Source organism: Salmo trutta, chromosome 3 (genome assembly GCF_901001165.1).
Source record: "Salmo trutta chromosome 3, fSalTru1.1, whole genome shotgun sequence".
NCBI lineage: Eukaryota > Metazoa > Chordata > Actinopteri > Salmoniformes > Salmonidae > Salmo > Salmo trutta.
The window spans coordinates 11,196,582-11,214,952 of NC_042959.1; the positions used below are offsets into that span (position 1 = coordinate 11,196,582).

The 18,371-nt window shown below is 43.2% G+C and overlaps 1 protein-coding gene across 2 annotated transcripts in view; it reads right to left on the reverse strand.

Annotated features, from left to right (window-relative positions):
* The window catches only part of LOC115168222 (transcription factor COE1-A-like), a 104,704-nt gene that overhangs the window by 75,919 nt on the left and 10,414 nt on the right, over positions 1–18,371 (reverse strand). For both annotated transcript variants that reach the window (XM_029723296.1, XM_029723286.1), the window contains exon 6: positions 9,474–9,542. In XM_029723296.1, the coding sequence (XP_029579156.1) occupies positions 9,474–9,542 (69 nt within the window). The remainder of the gene's footprint in view (positions 1–9,473; positions 9,543–18,371) is intronic.

Genomic DNA, 18,371 nt, shown 5'->3' on the forward strand with positions numbered 1-18,371 from the left:
GTGGCCTAGAGAGAACCCATCACTCTCCCATCTTTACCCTTCCCTGTGGCCTAGAGAGAACCCATCACTCTCCCATCTTTACCCTTCCCTGTGGCATAGAGAGAACCCATCACTCTCCCATCTTTACCCTTCCCTGTGGCCTAGAGAGAACTCATCACTCTCCCATCTTTACCCTTCCCTGTGGCCTAGAGAGAACCCATCACTCTCCCATCTTTACCCTTCCCTGTGGCCTAGAGAGAACTCATCACTCTCCCATCTTTACCCTTCCCTGTGGCCTAGAGAGAACTCATCACTCTCCCATCTTTACCCTTCCCTGTGTCTTGGAGAGAACCCATCACTCTCCCAGTGTCTTAGAGAGAACCCATCACTCTCCCCGTGTCTGAGTGAGAACTCATCACTCTCCCATGTCTTCCCCGTGTCTTAGAGAGAACCAATCACTCTCCCATGTCTTACCCTACCCCGTGTCTTAGAGAGAACCCATCTCTTGCCTTTTGCTCTGTGATGTTGCACTAAAACAACGGCATGAGATAGAGACAGCATTCTGTTTCAGCAAGATGTCTACTGACCACCAGTCTAGGACAGAAGTAAAGAGAGAGGGAGGGTTAACTTAGGGAGGGAAAAGGAAGAGGAGGAGAGAGAAGGAGAAGGTGGAAAGAGAGAGCAGAGGGAGGAGAAAATATTTATAAGCTGATTTGTGACAAAGAGGAGCAGAACAGAACACCTATCTCAGGTTGGCCTGGTTTCATAATAGTCCCAGTTGGTGTTCTATAGAATGTTGCGGCCCCACCCACCTGTGGGGAAACAACCTGTGGTTACTTTGGATACCCAATTGTCTCACAGCAAAAACACCATTTTTAAGAAAAGTACATGTCTAAATATTACATTTCCACATGTCTTGCTCCCGAGCGTTCTCACTACCTAGAAAAACCTAATATATTAGGGCTTCCCTCATGCCGCTTTTCATGATGGTACTAACGTTAGCCACATGAGTGCTAGCTAGCTACCAACCAGAACATTAAGATAGCCAACAACACAAACAAAAGGACTAGAAATCTACAAGTACTGAGTGGAGTTTAAAACGGACTATACTAAACGAGGTAAATGTCTTACCTGTGATTAAATGTGCATTATAAACTGGGTGGTTCGAGCCCTGAATGCTGATTGGCTGAAAGCCGTGGTATATCAGACCGTATACCATGGGTATGACAAAAAATAATAATTCTGCTCTAATTTTGTTGGTAACCAGTGTATAATAGCAATAAGGCACCTTGGGGTTTTGTGATATATGGCCAATATACCACGGCTAAGGGCTGTTAACCCCCCGGGACTTATTACTTAATTGAACAACACAGTCGCTTTTTGACATGTTTTGTTATTTCTGTATAACAAACAAAATCGACAACAAAGTTGGCTCTTTTACAGTTGGGATCCACGGGAAAGAATGCTTGTTTTCCCCAATTTGTGTGCGTGGTCAAGGGCAATTCCTTATTATTAAGTGAATATCGACTCAGAGTATGAGCTTGATTCCCATCTCACAGGGGATCCAACCGTGTATATCAACATCCTCTACACAAACACACAGGTCTAAAGGGAGCTAATTACTGGTACCTATGTTGATCAACGCTGTAAGCCAATCAACTGCTTCGACACTAATTACATGTTGTTGGGTTTTAGCTCAGGTTTTCAGGCCAGTAGTCTAACTACACTGGGTGCTACCAGTGATAGGAGTAGCATGGAGTGAAAGGGGAACTGCATTCCAATTTAAGGGGCTTTATTGGCATGGGAAACGTGTTTACATTGCCAAAGCAAGTGAAATAGATAACAAAAACAAATGTGACAAAAGTTCCAAAAGAATAAAGACATTTCAAATGTCATATTACAGTGGGGGAAAAAAGTATTTGATCCCCTGCTGATTTTGTACGTTTGCCCACTGACAAAGAAATGATCAGTCTATAATTTTAATGGTAGGTTTATTTGAACAGTGAGAGACAGAATAACAACAAAGAAATCCAGATTTGATTTGATTTTGATTTGATTTATAAATTGATTTCCATTTTAATGAGGGAATATCACACAAAAAACAGAAATATCACATTACCATAAGTATTCAGACCCTTTACTCAGTACTTTGTTGAAGCACCTTTGGCAGCGATTACAGCCTTGAGTCTTCTTGGGTATGACGCTACAAGCTCGGCACACCTGATTTGGTGACAGTCTCCCATTCTTCTCTGCAGATCCTCTCAAGCTCTATCAGGTTGGATGGGGAGCGTCGCTACACAGCTATTTTCAGGTCTCTCCAAAGATGTTCGATCGGGTTCAAAGTCTGGGCTCTGGCTGGGCAACTCAAGTACATTCAGAGACTTGTCCTGAAGCCACATCTGCATTGTCTTGGCTGTGTGCTTAGGGTCATTGTCCTGTTGGAAGGTGAACCTTAGCCCCAGTCTGAGGTCCTGAGTGCTCTGGAGCAGGTTTTCATCAAGGATCTCTCTGTACTTTGCTACATTAATCTTTCCCTCGATCCTGACTAGTCTCCCAGTCCCTGCCCCTGAAAAACATCCCCACAGCATGATGCTGCCAGCAGCGCGCTTCACCGTAGGGATGGTGCCAGTTGTCCTACTGATGTGACGCTTGACATTCAGGCCAAAAAGTTCAATATTGGTTTCATCAGACCAGACAATCTTGTTTCTCATGGTCTGGGAGTCTTTAGTTGTCTTTTGGCAAACTCCAAGCGAGCTGTAATGTGCCTTTTTCTGAGGAGTGGATTCCATCTGGTCACTCTACCATAAAGGCCTGATTGGTTGAGTGCTGCAGAGATGGTTGTCCTTCTGGAAGGTCCTCCCATCTCCAGAGTGGAACTTTGGAGCTCTGTCAGAGTGACCATCGGGTTCTTGGTCACTTCCCTGACCAAGGCCCTTCTCCGCCGATTGCTCAGTTTGGCCGGGCGGCCAGCTTTAGGAAGAGTTTTGGTGGTTCCAAACTTCTTCCATTTAAGAATGATGGAGGCCGCTGTGTTCTTGGGGACCTTCAATGCTGCAGACATTTTTTGGTACTCTTCCTCAGATCTGTGCCTCGATACAATCCTGCCTCGGAGCTCTACAGACAATTCCTTTGACCTCATGGCTTGGTTTTTGCTCTGACATGCACTGTCAACTGTGGGACCTTATATAGACAGGTGTGTGCCTTTCCAAATCATGTCCAATCAATTGAATTGACCACAGGTGGACAACATCTCAAGGATGATCAATGGAAACAGGATGCACCTGAGCTCTATTTTAAGTCTCATAGCAAACGGTCTGAATACTTATGTAAATAAAGTATTTCTGTAATGTTTATACATTTGCAAACATTTCTAAAAACCTGTTTTCGCTTTGTCATTATGGGATATTGTGTGCATATTGGTGAGGAAAACAATGTAAATGTAATCCATTTTAGAATAAGGCTGTAATGTAACAAAATGTGGAAAAAGTGAAGGGGTCTGAATACTTTCCGAATGCACTTCATATGTATCTGTGTATAGGTGATGAGTGAGGCTCCGTTACCATTCTTAAGTAATAGAACAACTATCTCCTGTACACACACACACACACACACACACACACACACACACACACACACACACACACACACACACACACACACACACACACACACACACACACACGCATGTGCACGCACACACGTACACACACACATATAAAAACAAAAACACAAACAAAAATAAACAGTAGAAAACAAAACAACACTGAACATTCCTGCAGAGTCAAACAAACACAAACAATACAATACAAGAAACAAGATGGTGGAGTTATAAACTAGGAAAGGTGGATAGATTATATTTAGGGCTTCCTGAGCTCTGAAATGTATGATGAATTACTTAACTCTGCTCAGATTTGTATAATATGTTCATGTCTGTGTCTAAAAAGGCTGTGTTTACTCATCTCACTCTCTCTCAATGTCTTTCTGTTTCTGTCTCTCACACATAGGCATCCTGGACAGACTATAGACAAGACGTCTCTTTACACTGACAGCACTCAGCCGGCCTGGAGGAAGATGTGACAACTAAACGGAGCTGCTACCGCTACCGCCTCGTTTGAAAAGCATATTCCAGGGAGAGAGAGAGAGAGAGAGAGAGAGAGAGAGAGAGAGAGAGAGAGAGAGAATGAATCCTGGAAAACGTCATTCCAGTCCTGCTGTCTGTCTCTCGACATGTTAGCAGCCCAGCATTAGACAATCACACTCTCATTTCACCACAGCATAGAAACTCTCTCCCCCCTTCACCCATTATCTTTCTCTCTGTCTCCTCTTTCCTCCGCTACTTTTCTCCTTCTCTGCTCTGCAATCTCCACACCAGTGTTTTAAATAGGTCTTGGATCCTGGACAAAGGACTAGGACATTAGTCATTTAGGCCAGCTCTGCTCTGGCCTGATACACCCCTTCATTCCCAACACACAACCCAAACAGAATAAAGGGTGAGAGGTCAAATGAAAGTGTAAGAACAATGATAGATTTCAGAGAAGAGGAGAGTTTACTTGAAAATCATGAGTTATACAGTATTACAAAAAAGCGAGTGAGAGAAGGAGAGCCAGAGAGAGATGGACTGTGGTGTTTTAAAAAAGCCTCGACGTCCCAACTCTCACCTGTCAATCACAACTCTCCTCCTCAGTCCCCTGGGGCTGGGTGCAGACTAAACACATGCAGAGAAGTGTGTGTGTGTGTGTGTGTGTGTGTGTGTGTGTGTGTGTGTGTGTGTGTGTGTGTGTGTGTGTGTGTGTGTGTGTGTGTCTGTGTGTGTGTGTGTGTGTGTGTGTGTAGGTCAGTGCTGTGAAGCGACCACCACCTTAGGGAAGGTCTGTCTGCATAACAATGAGCCAGGATGGAGGGAGAGAGACAGGGATGGAGGGAGAGAGAGAGGGGGAGAGAGAGGGAGGGAAAGAGAGAGAGAGAGGGAGGGAGAGATTGGGCCCTCTGGAACAGGAAGGTGCTAGCGATGACATCACTTTGCCCGGGAGGAGCACTTCCTGTCTGACATTCTTCTTTGAAGACACTCACACACTTGCCAGAAAACCTCCATCAACACACGAGGACAATGTGCACCCTTCTTATTATTCCCCCAGTGTCAGGGGGTAAAGTGGGCCACGCACGTTCCCCTGGGGAAGACATAGAGAGGCGCACAGGAGTGTCACCTTTCAGCTGCACTGACAGCCCTGCCTGAAGACTGAGACTTACCCTCATATACCAACACAGAACACAAGTGTATACACACACACACACACACACACACACACACACACACACACACACACACACACACACACACACACACACACACACACACACACACACACACACACACACACACACACACACACATCATAAAACAGCTCAGCCCAAAGCTGCAGTTTACAGGATTTCTTACCAATCAGAGCAAAGAAAATACCTTTTGATTTAGTGTGTGTGTGTGTGTGTGTGTGTGTGTGTGTGTGTGTGTGTGTGTGTGTGTGTGTGTGTGTGTGTGTGTGTGTGTGTGTGTGTGTGTGTGTGTGTGTGTGTGTTGTCTACAGTAGAGTGATTGTTCAGAAGCGAGGTGAGTTGATTTAAGACTTATCTGGGTGGAGAGAGATGTGCTGAACTCAACTGAGACTGAAACCAGTACAATGAGCACACATACACACGTGTGTGAACTCTCTCCAGCGTGTGTGTGTTTTAATGAAGCAATGACCAGTATTATAACTGATCAAATAAACAGCTGTACTGCTATCGCTGTGGCTGGGTTAGTAGGGGGATCTACACCTGGCTCGGGTTTGTGTGTGTGTGTGTGTGTGTGTGTGTGTGTGTGTGTGTGTGTGTGTGTGTGTGTGTGTGTGTGTGTGTGTGTGTGTGTGTGTGTGTGTGTGTGTGTGCGTGTGCACGCGAGTGTGTCTGTGTGTTTGCAGCCACTGTTCTGCTCCAGTGAAGTGGAAGGCCTCACCTCAGCGCTCTGAGACAGCTGCACCCCAACACCACAGGGTCAGCCTGCCCATCACTGTGTGTGTGTGTGTGTGTGTGTGTGTGTGTGTTCGTCTCTTTAGCCTCATGCGTAGGGGCTTATCCCTGTCATCCCAGAAGTTTGATTGAGCCTAGGTGTCAGCATATTAAGCCTTCACACACATTTAATTCTATAGTGAAACTCTGATCTGATCAGTAGATTAATTAAGTTACTGTATGTGCTGTGTTGGGCTGAATTCCACCAACCTGGACTCATGGGTAGACGTAACATAGTAAATGTAAATCTGGGCTATTCCAATTAGTATGATATGTTACGTTACATTTCATATGGTATGTATTCATTTGTAAATGTCCATCATCTATTTCATATGATATGTTACAAATTCGCAAAACGTTTATGTTACGAATTCCAATTTGTTTTGGCTAATGTTAGCTATGCTAGGGATTAGGGTTAGGGGTTAAGGCTAGGATTTAGGTTAAAGGGTTGAGGTTAGGGTTAGCATAAGGGGAATGATTAGCTAACATGCTAAATAGTTGCAAAGTAGCAAAAAGTAGAAAGTAGTTGAAAAGTTGCAATTAGCTAAAATTGTCCATGATGACATTTGAACACTCAACCTTTGGGTTGCTAGACATTCATGTTACATGCCTACCCATGCATCACCCTACTTAAATGTTTCATTTTGGACCTTAAGTAACCTTCTGCGTTACGTAACCATACAACACGTTACATATCATACTAATGTTACGTCTAGTCATGAGACCAGGCTGGCTGGGCTGTGTTGTGCTGTTGGCCTACTAGGCTGAGGCTCAGGTGTGAGGGTAGCATTGGCTAGCATCAAATTAGGACATGGAAAAACACACACCTCCTGGATTAGAAAATAGGTCAGGTGAAAAAAGAGAGAAGGAGAGATAAAGAAAAAGGAGAGATGGATAGAGTGAGAAAGAAGGAGAGATAGAGAAAAAATTGAGGAGGATTTACTTGCTCATTTTACAGCACCTACATTCTTAGCAGTTGTAGTAGCCTATTCAGCATTTCCACAAACAAGTAAAGCAATTACACTGAACACCTTCCTAATATTGAGTTGCACCCTCTTTCGCCTTGAGAACAGCCTCAATCTGTTGGTGCATGGACTCTATAAGGTGTCGAAAGCGTTGGCCCATGTTGACTCCAGTGCTTTCCACAGTTGTGTGAAGTTGGGCTCCTGAGTGGCGCAGTGGTCTAAGGCACTGCATCTCAGTGTTTGAGGCGTCTCTACAGACCCCCTGGTTCGAATCCAGGCTGTATCACAACTGGCCGTGATTGTGAGTCCCATAATTAGCCCAGCGTCGTCCGGGTTTGGCCGGTGTAGGCCGTCATTGTAAATATGAATTTGTTCTTAACTGACTTGCCAAGTGAAATAAACATTTCAAGTTGGCTGGATAGGACAATGGGTGGTGGATCATTCTTGATACACATGGGCAACTGTTTAGTGTGAAAAACCCAGAAGCGTTGTAGTTCTTGAAAGGAACTTACATTTTTTGTCTTGCCCATTCACACTCTGAATGGCACACATACACAATCCATGTCTCAATTGTATCAAGGTTTAAAAATCCTTCTTTAGCCTGTCTCCTCCCCATCATCTACACTGATTGAAGTGGATTTAACAAGTCACATCCATAAGGGATCATAGCTTTAACTTGGATTCACCTGGTCAGTCTTTGTCATCGAAAGAGACTCAATTATACAACTTCAACTTCCCCTTGAAACACTATTATAACCACCTGTCCTACGCTGAACAACAACCTCTCTCCTGTCTTCTCTCTCATCTCTCTCCTGTCTTCTCTCTCATCTCTCTCATCTCTCCTGTCTTCTCTCTCATCTCTCTCCTGTCTTCTCTCTCCTCTCTCCTGTCTTCTCTCTCATCTCTCTCCTGTCTTCTCTCTCATCTCTCTCCTGTCTTCTCTCTCATCTCTCTCATCTCTCCTGTCTTCTCTCTCCTCTCTCCTGTCTTCTCTCTCATCTCTCTCCTGTCGTCTCTCTCATCTCTCTCCTGTCTTCTCTCATCTCTCTCATCTCTCCTGTCTTCTCTCTCATCTCTCTCCTGTCTTCTCTCTCATCTCTCCTGTCTTCTCTCTCATCTCTCTCCTGTCTTCTCTCTCATCTTTCTCTCTCCTGTCTTCTCTCTCATCTCTCTCCTGTCTTCTCTCTCATCTCTCTCCTGTCTTCTCTCTCCTCTCTCCTGTCTTCTCTCTCATCTCTCTCCTGTCTTCTCTCTCATCTCTCTCCTGTCTTCTCTCTCATCTCTCTCATCTCTCCTGTCTTCTCTCTCATCTCTCTCCTCTCTCCTGTCTTCTCTCTCATCTCTCTCCTGTCTTCTCTCTCATCTTTCTCTCTCCTCTCTCCTGTCTTCTCTCTCCTCCTCTGCTGTTATTTTGTTTGTTAAATAAGAGTAGGTCAGCTATCTGCTGTTTGAAATTAAATCTAATTCAATTGGTCAAATGCGCTGAATACAACAGGTGTAGACTTTACCGTGAAAGGCTTACTTACGAGCCCTTCCCAAAGATGCAGAGTTAAAAAGTAAGAACAATTTGCTAAATAAAAAAAGGAAATAGTAACACAATAAAATAACAATAATTCACAATAACAATGAATAACTATAAATAATAATAATTCCCAGACATTTTACAGAATAATGAGCCAGGCAAACACACACACACACACACACACGCACACACACACACACACACACTTCTGGAAGAGTAATGGGAGTGATTGTCTAATTAGCGTGGTCTCGTTAAGAGTCATTTTTGAGAAACAGGTCACTGCAGCAAAACCACAGGAAGGAGGACATTAAGCAAAGTCAACTAATGAGGGAGTTACTGTATGGGATTGTTAGGAGGACTGATACAGGTACTGTATGGGATTGTTAGGAGGACTGATACAGATACTGTATGGGATTGTTAGGAGGACTGATACAGATACTGTATGGGATTGTTAGGAGGACTGATACAGATACTGTATGGGATTGTTAGGAGGACTGATACAGATACTGTATGGGATTGTTAGGAGGACTGATACAGATACTGTATGGGATTGTTAGGAGGACTGATACAGATACTGTATGGGATTGTTAGGAGGGCTGATACAGGTACTGTATGGGATTGTTAGGAGGACTGATACAGATACTGTATGGGATTGTTAGGAGGACTGATACAGATACTGTATGGGATTGTTAGGAGGACTGATACAGATACTGTATGGGATTGTTAGGAGGGCTGATACAGATACTGTATGAGCTGGAGGTTCAGGTTGTTTTACTGAGACAACTCAACATAACAACCAAGACTTGACAGAAGCAACCCTGAGCTGCTCAATGCTCATCACACACCCACACACTCTCACACCCTGGCATACCTTCCTCCTCTGTACACATCACTGGCAGCACAGTGGTATACACAAGTACATCACCATGACAACTGGGACAGGTGAGAGGAGGGAGCCTGCTTACCTGTCAATGATGACGGGGTCAGAGGGTGTCTCGTTTTTGTTGCCACAACTCTTCTTATCACAACACCGACTGAGAGAGGGAGAGATAGGGAGAGAAAGAGGGAGAGGGAGAGATAGGGAGAGAAAGAGGGAGAGAGAGAGATAGGAAGAGAGGTGAAAGAGAGATGGAAAGAAATAAACATAGACAGAGTTAGATAGAAAGCGAGAGTGAGAGAGAGAGGAGAGAGATAAGAAGAGGGGTGAGAGAGTGAAAGATAGGGAGAGGGGAGAGAGAGTGAGAGATGGGGTGAGAGAGTGAGAGAGTGAGACGAATAACATTGGACACTTTATGGAACACAAAGCCTTCACTATCTCATCCTGGAAAATCCAAGTCCCAAGGTCATCTGATTTTGGTCAAAAGAGCAGGAACCTGGACTTCACCAAAGAAATCAGAAATACAGTCATCCTACAAGAAAAATGGTATAGAGGAGATGGACCCACTGGTTGCCCCCTAGGTCACAGAGAGCTGGGAAGGGACTCGGGGGGGTACGCTAATTTGGTAGAGAGCAGTCCTAACTCACTCTATTAAATTAATCAAAACAGGAACATTTTATATTTGGCTATAAATTACAAAGGAAATTATCTCAACAGAGAAAAATGTTCTCCTGTGTGCTATTTATATCCCCCCACTAGAATGCCCATACTTTAATGAAGACAGCTTCTCCATCCTGGAGGGGGAAATCAATCATTTCCAGGCCCAGGGACATGTACTAGTCTGTGGGGACCTAAATGCCAGAACTGGACAAGAACCTGACACCCTCAGCACACAGGGAGACAAACACCTGCCTGGAGGTGACAGCATTCCCTCCCCCATATACCCCCCTAAGCACAACTATGACAACATAACCAAAAAAATGTGTCACAACTCCTGCAGGTCTGTCGCACGCTGGTTATGTACAGAGTCAATGGTAGGCTTCAAGGGGACTCCTATGGTAGTGACACCTATAGCTCATCTCATGGCAGTAGTACTGTGTACTACTTTATCACTGACCTCAACCCAGAGTCTTTCATAGCGTTCACAGTCAGCCCACTGACACCCCTATCAGACCACAGCAAAATCACACTCTACTTGAACAGAGAAATACTCAATCATGAGGCATCAAAGCCAAAGGAACAACACAATATTAAGAAATTCTATAGATGGAAGGAAAGTAGTGTGGAAACCTACCAAAAAACAATTAAACAACAATAAATTCAATCCCTTTTAGACAACTTCCTGGACAAAACGATTCACTGTAATTGTGAAGGTGTAAACTTAGTAGAAAAACATAAACAGTATATTGGTATACCTCTCAGTACAACAGTATACCGCTCAGCTTCGTTATAAAATCTAAAAACCTAAGAAAATGAACAACAATGACAAATGGTTTGATGAAGAATGCAAAAACCTAAGAAAGAAATTGAGAAACCTATCCAACCAAAAACATAGAGACCCAGAAAACCTGAACCTTCACTATGGTGAATCACTAAAACAATACAGAAATACACTACAGAAAAAGAAAAAACAGCAATAAACAAACAACAATACAAAGAGTTATCTTTCCAAAACGGAGATACATGGATTAACTGGAACGACTGGAACGAATTGCAAAAATCGCTGAAGCTGGAGACTTATATTTTCCCTACTAACTTTAAACATCAGCTATCTGAGCAGCTAACCGATCGCTGCAGCTGTACGTAGCCCATCTGTAAATAGCCCACCCAATCTACCTACCTCATCTCCATATTGTTTTTATTTACTTTTCTGCTCTTTTGCACACCAGTATCTCTACTTGCACATCATCATCTGCTCATCTATCACTCCAGTGTTAATTTGCTAAACTGTAATTACTTCGCTACTATGACCTATTTATTGCATTACCTACTCACGCCATTTGCACACACTGTATATAGACTTTCTTTTTTCTATTGTGTTATTGACTGTACACTTGTTTATTCCATGTGTAACACTGTATTGTTGTTTGTGTCACACTGCTTTGCTTTATCTTGGCTTTATCTTGGCCAGGTCACAGTTGTAAAACTAGCTTACCTGGTTAAATAAATGTGAAATAAAAATAAATAAAAAATAAATAAAAAACTACTTCTCCAATCTTTTTGGCTCTATAACAAAGAACAAATAACAAAAACATAGATATGATCAAATACAAATCTTAGAATCAACTACTAAAGACTACCAGAACCCTGTGGATTATCCAATTAGATTGAATGAAGTACAGAACAAAATACAAACCCTCCAACCCAAAAATACCTGTGGTGTTGATGGTATCCTCAATGAAATGACCAAATATACAGACCACAAATTACAATTGGCTATACTTAAACTCTTTAACATCATCCTCAGCTCTGTCATATTCCCCAATATTTGGAACCAAGGACTGATCACCCCAATCCACAAAAGTGGAGACAAATTTGACCCCAATAACTACTGTGGGACATGCGTCAACTGCAACCTTGGGAAAATCCTCTGCATTGTTATTAACAGCAGACTCGTACATTTCCTCAATGAAAACAATGTACTGAGCAAATGTCAAATTTACTTTTTACCAAAATACCATACAACAGACCACGTATTCACCCTGCACACCATAATTGACAAACAAATAAACCAAAAAAAGGCAAGGTCTTCTCATGCTTTGTTGATTTCAAAAAAGCTTTGAACTCAATTTGGCATGAGGGTTTGCTATACAAATTGATGGAAAGTGGTGTTGGTGGAAAAACATACTACATTAAAAAATTCATTAACACAAACAGTTCAAATTGGCAAAAACAAAACACATTTCTTTACACAGGGCCGTGGGGTGAGACAGGGATGCAGCTTAATCCCCACCTTCTTCAGTACATAAATCAATGAATTGGCGAGGGCACTAGAACAGTCTGCAGCACCTGGCCTCACCCTAGTAAAATCTGAAGTCAAATGTCTACTGTTTGTTGATGATCTGGTGCATCTGTCGCAAACCAAGGTGGGCCTACAGCAGCACCTAGATCTTCTGCACAGATTCTGTCAGACCAGGTTGGACAAAAAATACAAAGATAATGGTGTTCCAAAAAAGGTCCAGTCGCCAGGACCACAAATACAAATTCCCTCTAGACACCGCTGCCCTAGAGCACACAAAAAACTACACAGATCTCAGCCTAAACATCAGCGCCACCATTAACTTCCACAAAGCTGTGAATGAGCTGAGAGACAAGGGAATAAGGGCCTTCTATGCCATCAAAGGGAACATAAAATTCAACATACCAATTAGAATCTGGCTAAAAATACTTGAATCAGTTATAGAACTCATTGCCCTTTATGGTTGTGAGGTCTGGGGCCCGTTCACCAACCAAGAATTCACAAAATGGGACAAACACCAACTTATGAGTCTGCAAGCAGATTTCTGCTAAAATATAATCTGTGTACAATGTAAAACACCAAATAATGCATGCAGGGCAGAATAAGGCTGACACCCACTAATTATCAAAATACAGAAAAGAGAAGTTAAATTCGACAACCACCTAAAAGGAAGCGATTCCCAAACCTTCCATAACAAAGTCTTCACCTACAGAGAGATGAACCTGGAGAAGAGTCCCCTAAACAAGCTGGTCCTGGGGCTCTGTTCACAAACACAAACACACCCCACAGAGCCCCAGGACAGCAACACAGTTAGACCCAACCAAATCATAAGAAAAAAAAAGATAATTACTTGACACATTGGAAAGAATTAACAAAAAACAACGCAAACAAGAATGGTATTTGGTCCTCAACAGAGAGTACACAGTGGCAGAATGCCTGACCACCGTGACTGACCAAAACTTAAGAAAAGCTTTGACTATGTACAGACCCAGTGAGCATAGACTTGCTATTGAGAAAGGCTGCCGTAGACAGACCTGGCTCTCAAGAGAAGACAGGCTATGTGCACACTGCCCACAAAATGAGGTGGAAACTGAGTTGCACTTCCTAACCTCTTGCCAAATGTACGACCATAGAGACACATATTTCCCTCAGATTACACAGCTCCACAAAGAATTTGAAAACAAAACCAATTTTGATAAACTTACTTATCTACTGGGTGAAATACCACAGCGTACCATCACAGCAGCAAGATTTGTGACCTGCTGCCACCAGAAAAGGGCAACCAGTGAAGAACAAACACCATTGTAAATACAACCCATATTTATGTTTATCTATTTTCCCTTTTGTATTTGAACTATTTGCACATCCTTACAACACTGTATATATACATAATATGACATTTTCAAATGTGTTTGTTCTTTTGGAACTTCTGTGAGTGTGATGTTTACTATTCATTTTTATTTCACTTTTGTTTATTATCCACTTCACTTGCTTTGGCAAGATTAACATATGTTTCCCATGCCAATAAAGCCCTAATAGAAAGAGAGAGAGAGAGAGACAGAGAGAGAGTGAAAGAGAGAGAGAGATAGAGGGAGGGGAGAAAGAGAACGACATAGGGAGAGGGGAGAAAGAGATATATAGGGAGGGGGAGAGAAAGAGATATATATGGAGGAGGAGTGTCACGTCCTGACCATAGAAAGCTGTTATTTTCTATGGTAGAGTAGGTCAGGGCGTGACAGGGTTTTTTTGTAGTTTAGATTTTCTATGTTGTTATGTTCTAGTTTTTGTATTTCTATGTTGGGCTTTTTTGGGATGATCTCCAATTAGAGGCAGCTGGTCATCGTTGTCTCTAATTGGAGATCATACTTAAGTAGTTGTTTTTCCCACCTGGGTTTGTGGGAGATTGTTTTTGAGTTAGTGTCATAAAGTTCATCGTCTGAGGAGGAGAAATCATCGGACCAATATGCAGTGGTTAAGGTGCTCATCTTCTTTTTATTTAGAAGGGAAGAAAATACTCATACAAAACAAATGACGAAAAACAGTCCCGTAAGGTGCTCAGACTATACGAGGAAACAACCACCCACAAACACAAGTGAAAACAAACACACTTAAATATGTCCTCCAATCAGAGAAAACAACAAACAGCTGCCTCTGATTGGAGGTCATTGACAAAAATAACATAGACATAAAAAACTAGAAAACCCACATAGAAATAGAAAACATAGAACATCAACCAAAAACCCTGAAACACAGTAAACAAACACCCCCTGCCACGCCCTGACCAAACTACAATAACAAACAACCCATTTTACTGGTCAGGACGTGACAGTTAGCGTATGTTGCACCTCCTCGTCATGGTTTGTTGTTTTTGTTCTTTAGTTTATTTGTGTATCTTGCATAGTTTCACAGTTCAACAAAATATGTGGAACAATACACACGCTGCACTTTGGTCCGCTCCTTCCGACGGACGACGTGACAAGGAGAGAGAGAGAGAGAGATAAACTCAGCAAAAAAAGAAACATCCCTTTTTCAGGACCCTGTCTTTCAAAGATAATTTGTAAAAATCCAAATAACTTCACATATCTTCATTGTAAAGGGTTTAAACACTGTTTCCCATGCTTGTTCAATGAGCCATAAACAATTAATGAACTTGCACCTGTGGAACAGTCGTTAACCTCTTACATCTAGGGGGCAGTAATTTCACGGCTGGATAAAAAACGTACCCGATTTAATCTGATTATTAGTCCTGCCCAGAAACTGGAATATGCATATAATTATTAGCTTTGGAGAGAAAACACTCCAAAGTTTCTGAAACTGTTTGAATGGTGTCTGTGAGTATAACAGAACTCCTATGGCAGGCAAAAACCTGAGATGCTTCTGTTCAGGAAGTACCCTGTCTGAACATTTCTTGCCCTTCTTGATTATCTCTATCGTTTACAAAGGATCTCTGCTCTTACGTGACAATTCACACGTCAACAATGGCCTCTCATAGCCCGGGAAAAACAGGAATGACGTAATTCAAAGCCCTGGCTGAAGCACACGAGAGCAAAAGCTGAGTGGTCAGTCAATGGACTAAGCCTTAGGCGCGTGACACGCCCCGCCCCCGGCTTTCGGTTTTTTCCTCAGTTTACAGACAGGCAGATTCCCGGTCGGAATATTATCGCTTCTCTACGAGATAAATTGCATAAATATTGGTTTTAAACAGCGGTTGACATGCTTCGAAGTACGGTAATGGAATATTTCGAAATTTTTTGTCATATTTTGCGTCATGCTCGTGGCCGAGATTTAGCGTTGGGATAGTGTCTAGAACGCACGAACAAAACGTCGCTGTTTGGATATAACGATGGATTATTTGGGACCAAACCTACATTTGTTATTGAAGTAGAAGTCCTGGCAGTGTATTCTGATGAAGAACAAGCAAGGTAAGAACATTTTTCTTATAGGAAATGTGATTTTGGTGAAGGCTAAACTTGCAGGGTGTCTAAATAGCTAGCCCTGTAACGCCGGGCTATGTACTTACATTATTGCAAAATGTGCTTCATCCGAAAAGCTATTTTAAAATCGGACATATCGAGTGCATAGAGGAGTTCTGTATCTATAATTCTTAAAATAATTGTTATGCTTTTTGTGAACGTTTATCGTGAGTAATTTAGTAAAATCACCGGAAGTGTTCGGTGGGAATGCTAGTTCTGTACGTCACATGCTAATGTAAAAAGCTGGTTTTTGATATAAATATGAACTTGATTGAACAGACATGCATGTATTGTATAACACAATGTCCTAGGTGTGTCATCTGATGAAGATCATCAAAGGTTAGTGCTGCATTTAGATATGGTTTGGGTTTATGTGACATGATATGCTAGCTTGAAAAATGGCTGTGTGATTATTCCTGGCTGGGTACTCTGCTGACATAATCTAATGTTTTGCTTTCGCTGTAAAGCCTTTTTGAAATCGGACAGTTTGGTTAGATAAAGGAGAGTCTTGTCTTTAAATAGCTGTAAAATAGTCATATGTTTGAAAAGTGTAAGTTTTCGGATTTAGAGGAGTTTGAATTTCGCGCCCCGCCCATCATTGGATATTGGAGCAGACGTTCCGCTAGCGGAACGTGTAGATGTAAGAGGTTTTAAGACACTAACAGCTTACAGACGGTAGGCAATTAAGGTCACAGTTATGAAAACTTAGGACAATAAAGAGGCCTTTCAACTGACAAAAAACATCAAAAGAAAGATGCCCAGGGTCCCTGCTCATCTGCGTGAATGTGCCTTAGGCATGCTGCAAGGAGGCATGAGGACTGCAGATGTGGCCAGGGCAATAAATTGCAATGTCCATACTGTGAGACGCCTAAGACAGCGCTATAGGGAGACAGGACGGACAGCTGATCGTCCTCGCAGTGGCAGACCACGTGTAACAACACCTGCACAGGATCGGTACATCCGAACATCACACCTGCAGGACAGGTACAGGATGGCAACAACAACTGCCCGAGTTACACCAGGAACGCACAATCCTTCCATCAGTGCTCAGACTGTCCGCAATAGGCTGAGAGAGGCTGGACTGAGGGCTTGTAGGCCTGTTTTAAGGCAGGTCCTCACCGGACTTCACCGGCAACAACGTAGCCTATGGGTACAAACCCACCATCGCTGGACCAGACAGGACTGGCAAAAAGTGTTCTTCACTGACGAGTCGTGATTTTGTCTCACCAGGGGTGATGGTCGGATTTACGTTTATCGTCGAAGGAATGAGCGTTACACTGAGGCCTGTACCATTGAGTGGCATCGATTTGGAGGTGGAGGGTCCGTCATGGTCTGGGGCGGTGTGTCACAGCATCATCGGATTGAGCTTGTTGTCATTGCAGGCAATCTCAACGCTGTGAGTTACAGGGAAGACATCCTCCTCCCTCATGTGGTACCCATCCTGCAGGCTCATCCTGATATGACCCTCCAGCATGACAATGCCACCAGTTATACTGCTTGTTCTGTGTGTGATTTCCTGCAAGACAGGAATGTCAGTGTTCTGCCATGGCCAGCGAAGAGCCCGGATCTCAATCCCATTGAGCACGTCTGGGACCTGTTGGATTGGAGGGTGAGGACTAGGGGCCATTCCCCCCAGAAATGTCCAGGTACTTGCAGGTGCCTTAGTGGAAGAGCGGGGTAACATCCCACAGCAAGAACTGGCAAATCTGGTGCAGTCCATGAGGAGATGCACTGCAGTACTTAATGCAGCTGGTGGCCACACCAGATACTGACTGTTACTTTTGATTTTGACCCCCCTTTGTTCAGGGACACATTATTCCATTTCTGTTAGTCACATGTCTGTGGAACTTGTTCAGTTCATGTCTCAGTTGTTGAATCTTGTTATGTTCATACAAATATTTACACATGTTAAGTTTGATGAAAATAAAAGCAGTTGACAGTGAAAGAATCTTTCTTTTTTTGCTGAGTTTATATAGGGAATGGGAGAGAGAGATATATAGGAAAAGGGGAGAGAGAGATGGAGAGAGAGGGGACAGAGAGAGAAAGATTTAGGGATGGGAAAGAGTGAGTGACAGATAGGGAGAGCGGAAAAAGAGAGAGATACAGGGAGGGGGAGAGAGATATATACAGGGAAAGGGAGAGAGTGAAAGATACGGAGAGGAGAGAGAGAGGGAGGGAGAGAGATAGGTAAAGAGCGAGATATAGGGAGAGGGGAGAGAGAGATATATAGGGAGAGGGGAGAGAGAGGGATATAGGGAGGGAGGGGGAGAGGGGGAGAGAGAGTGACAGATAGGGAGAGGAGAGAGAGAGGGAGAGATAGGGAGAGGGGAGAGAGAGGGATATAGGGAGGGAGGGGGAGAGAGAGTGACAGATAGGGAGAGGGGGAGAGAGAGAAATATAGGGAGAGGGAGAGAGAGATATATAGGGAGAGGGGAGAGAGAGGGATATAGGGAGGGAGGGGGAGAGAGAGTGACAGATAGGGAGAGGGGGAGAGAGCGAAATATAGGGAGAGGGAGAGAGAGATATATAGGGAGAGAGAGAGAGATATATAGGG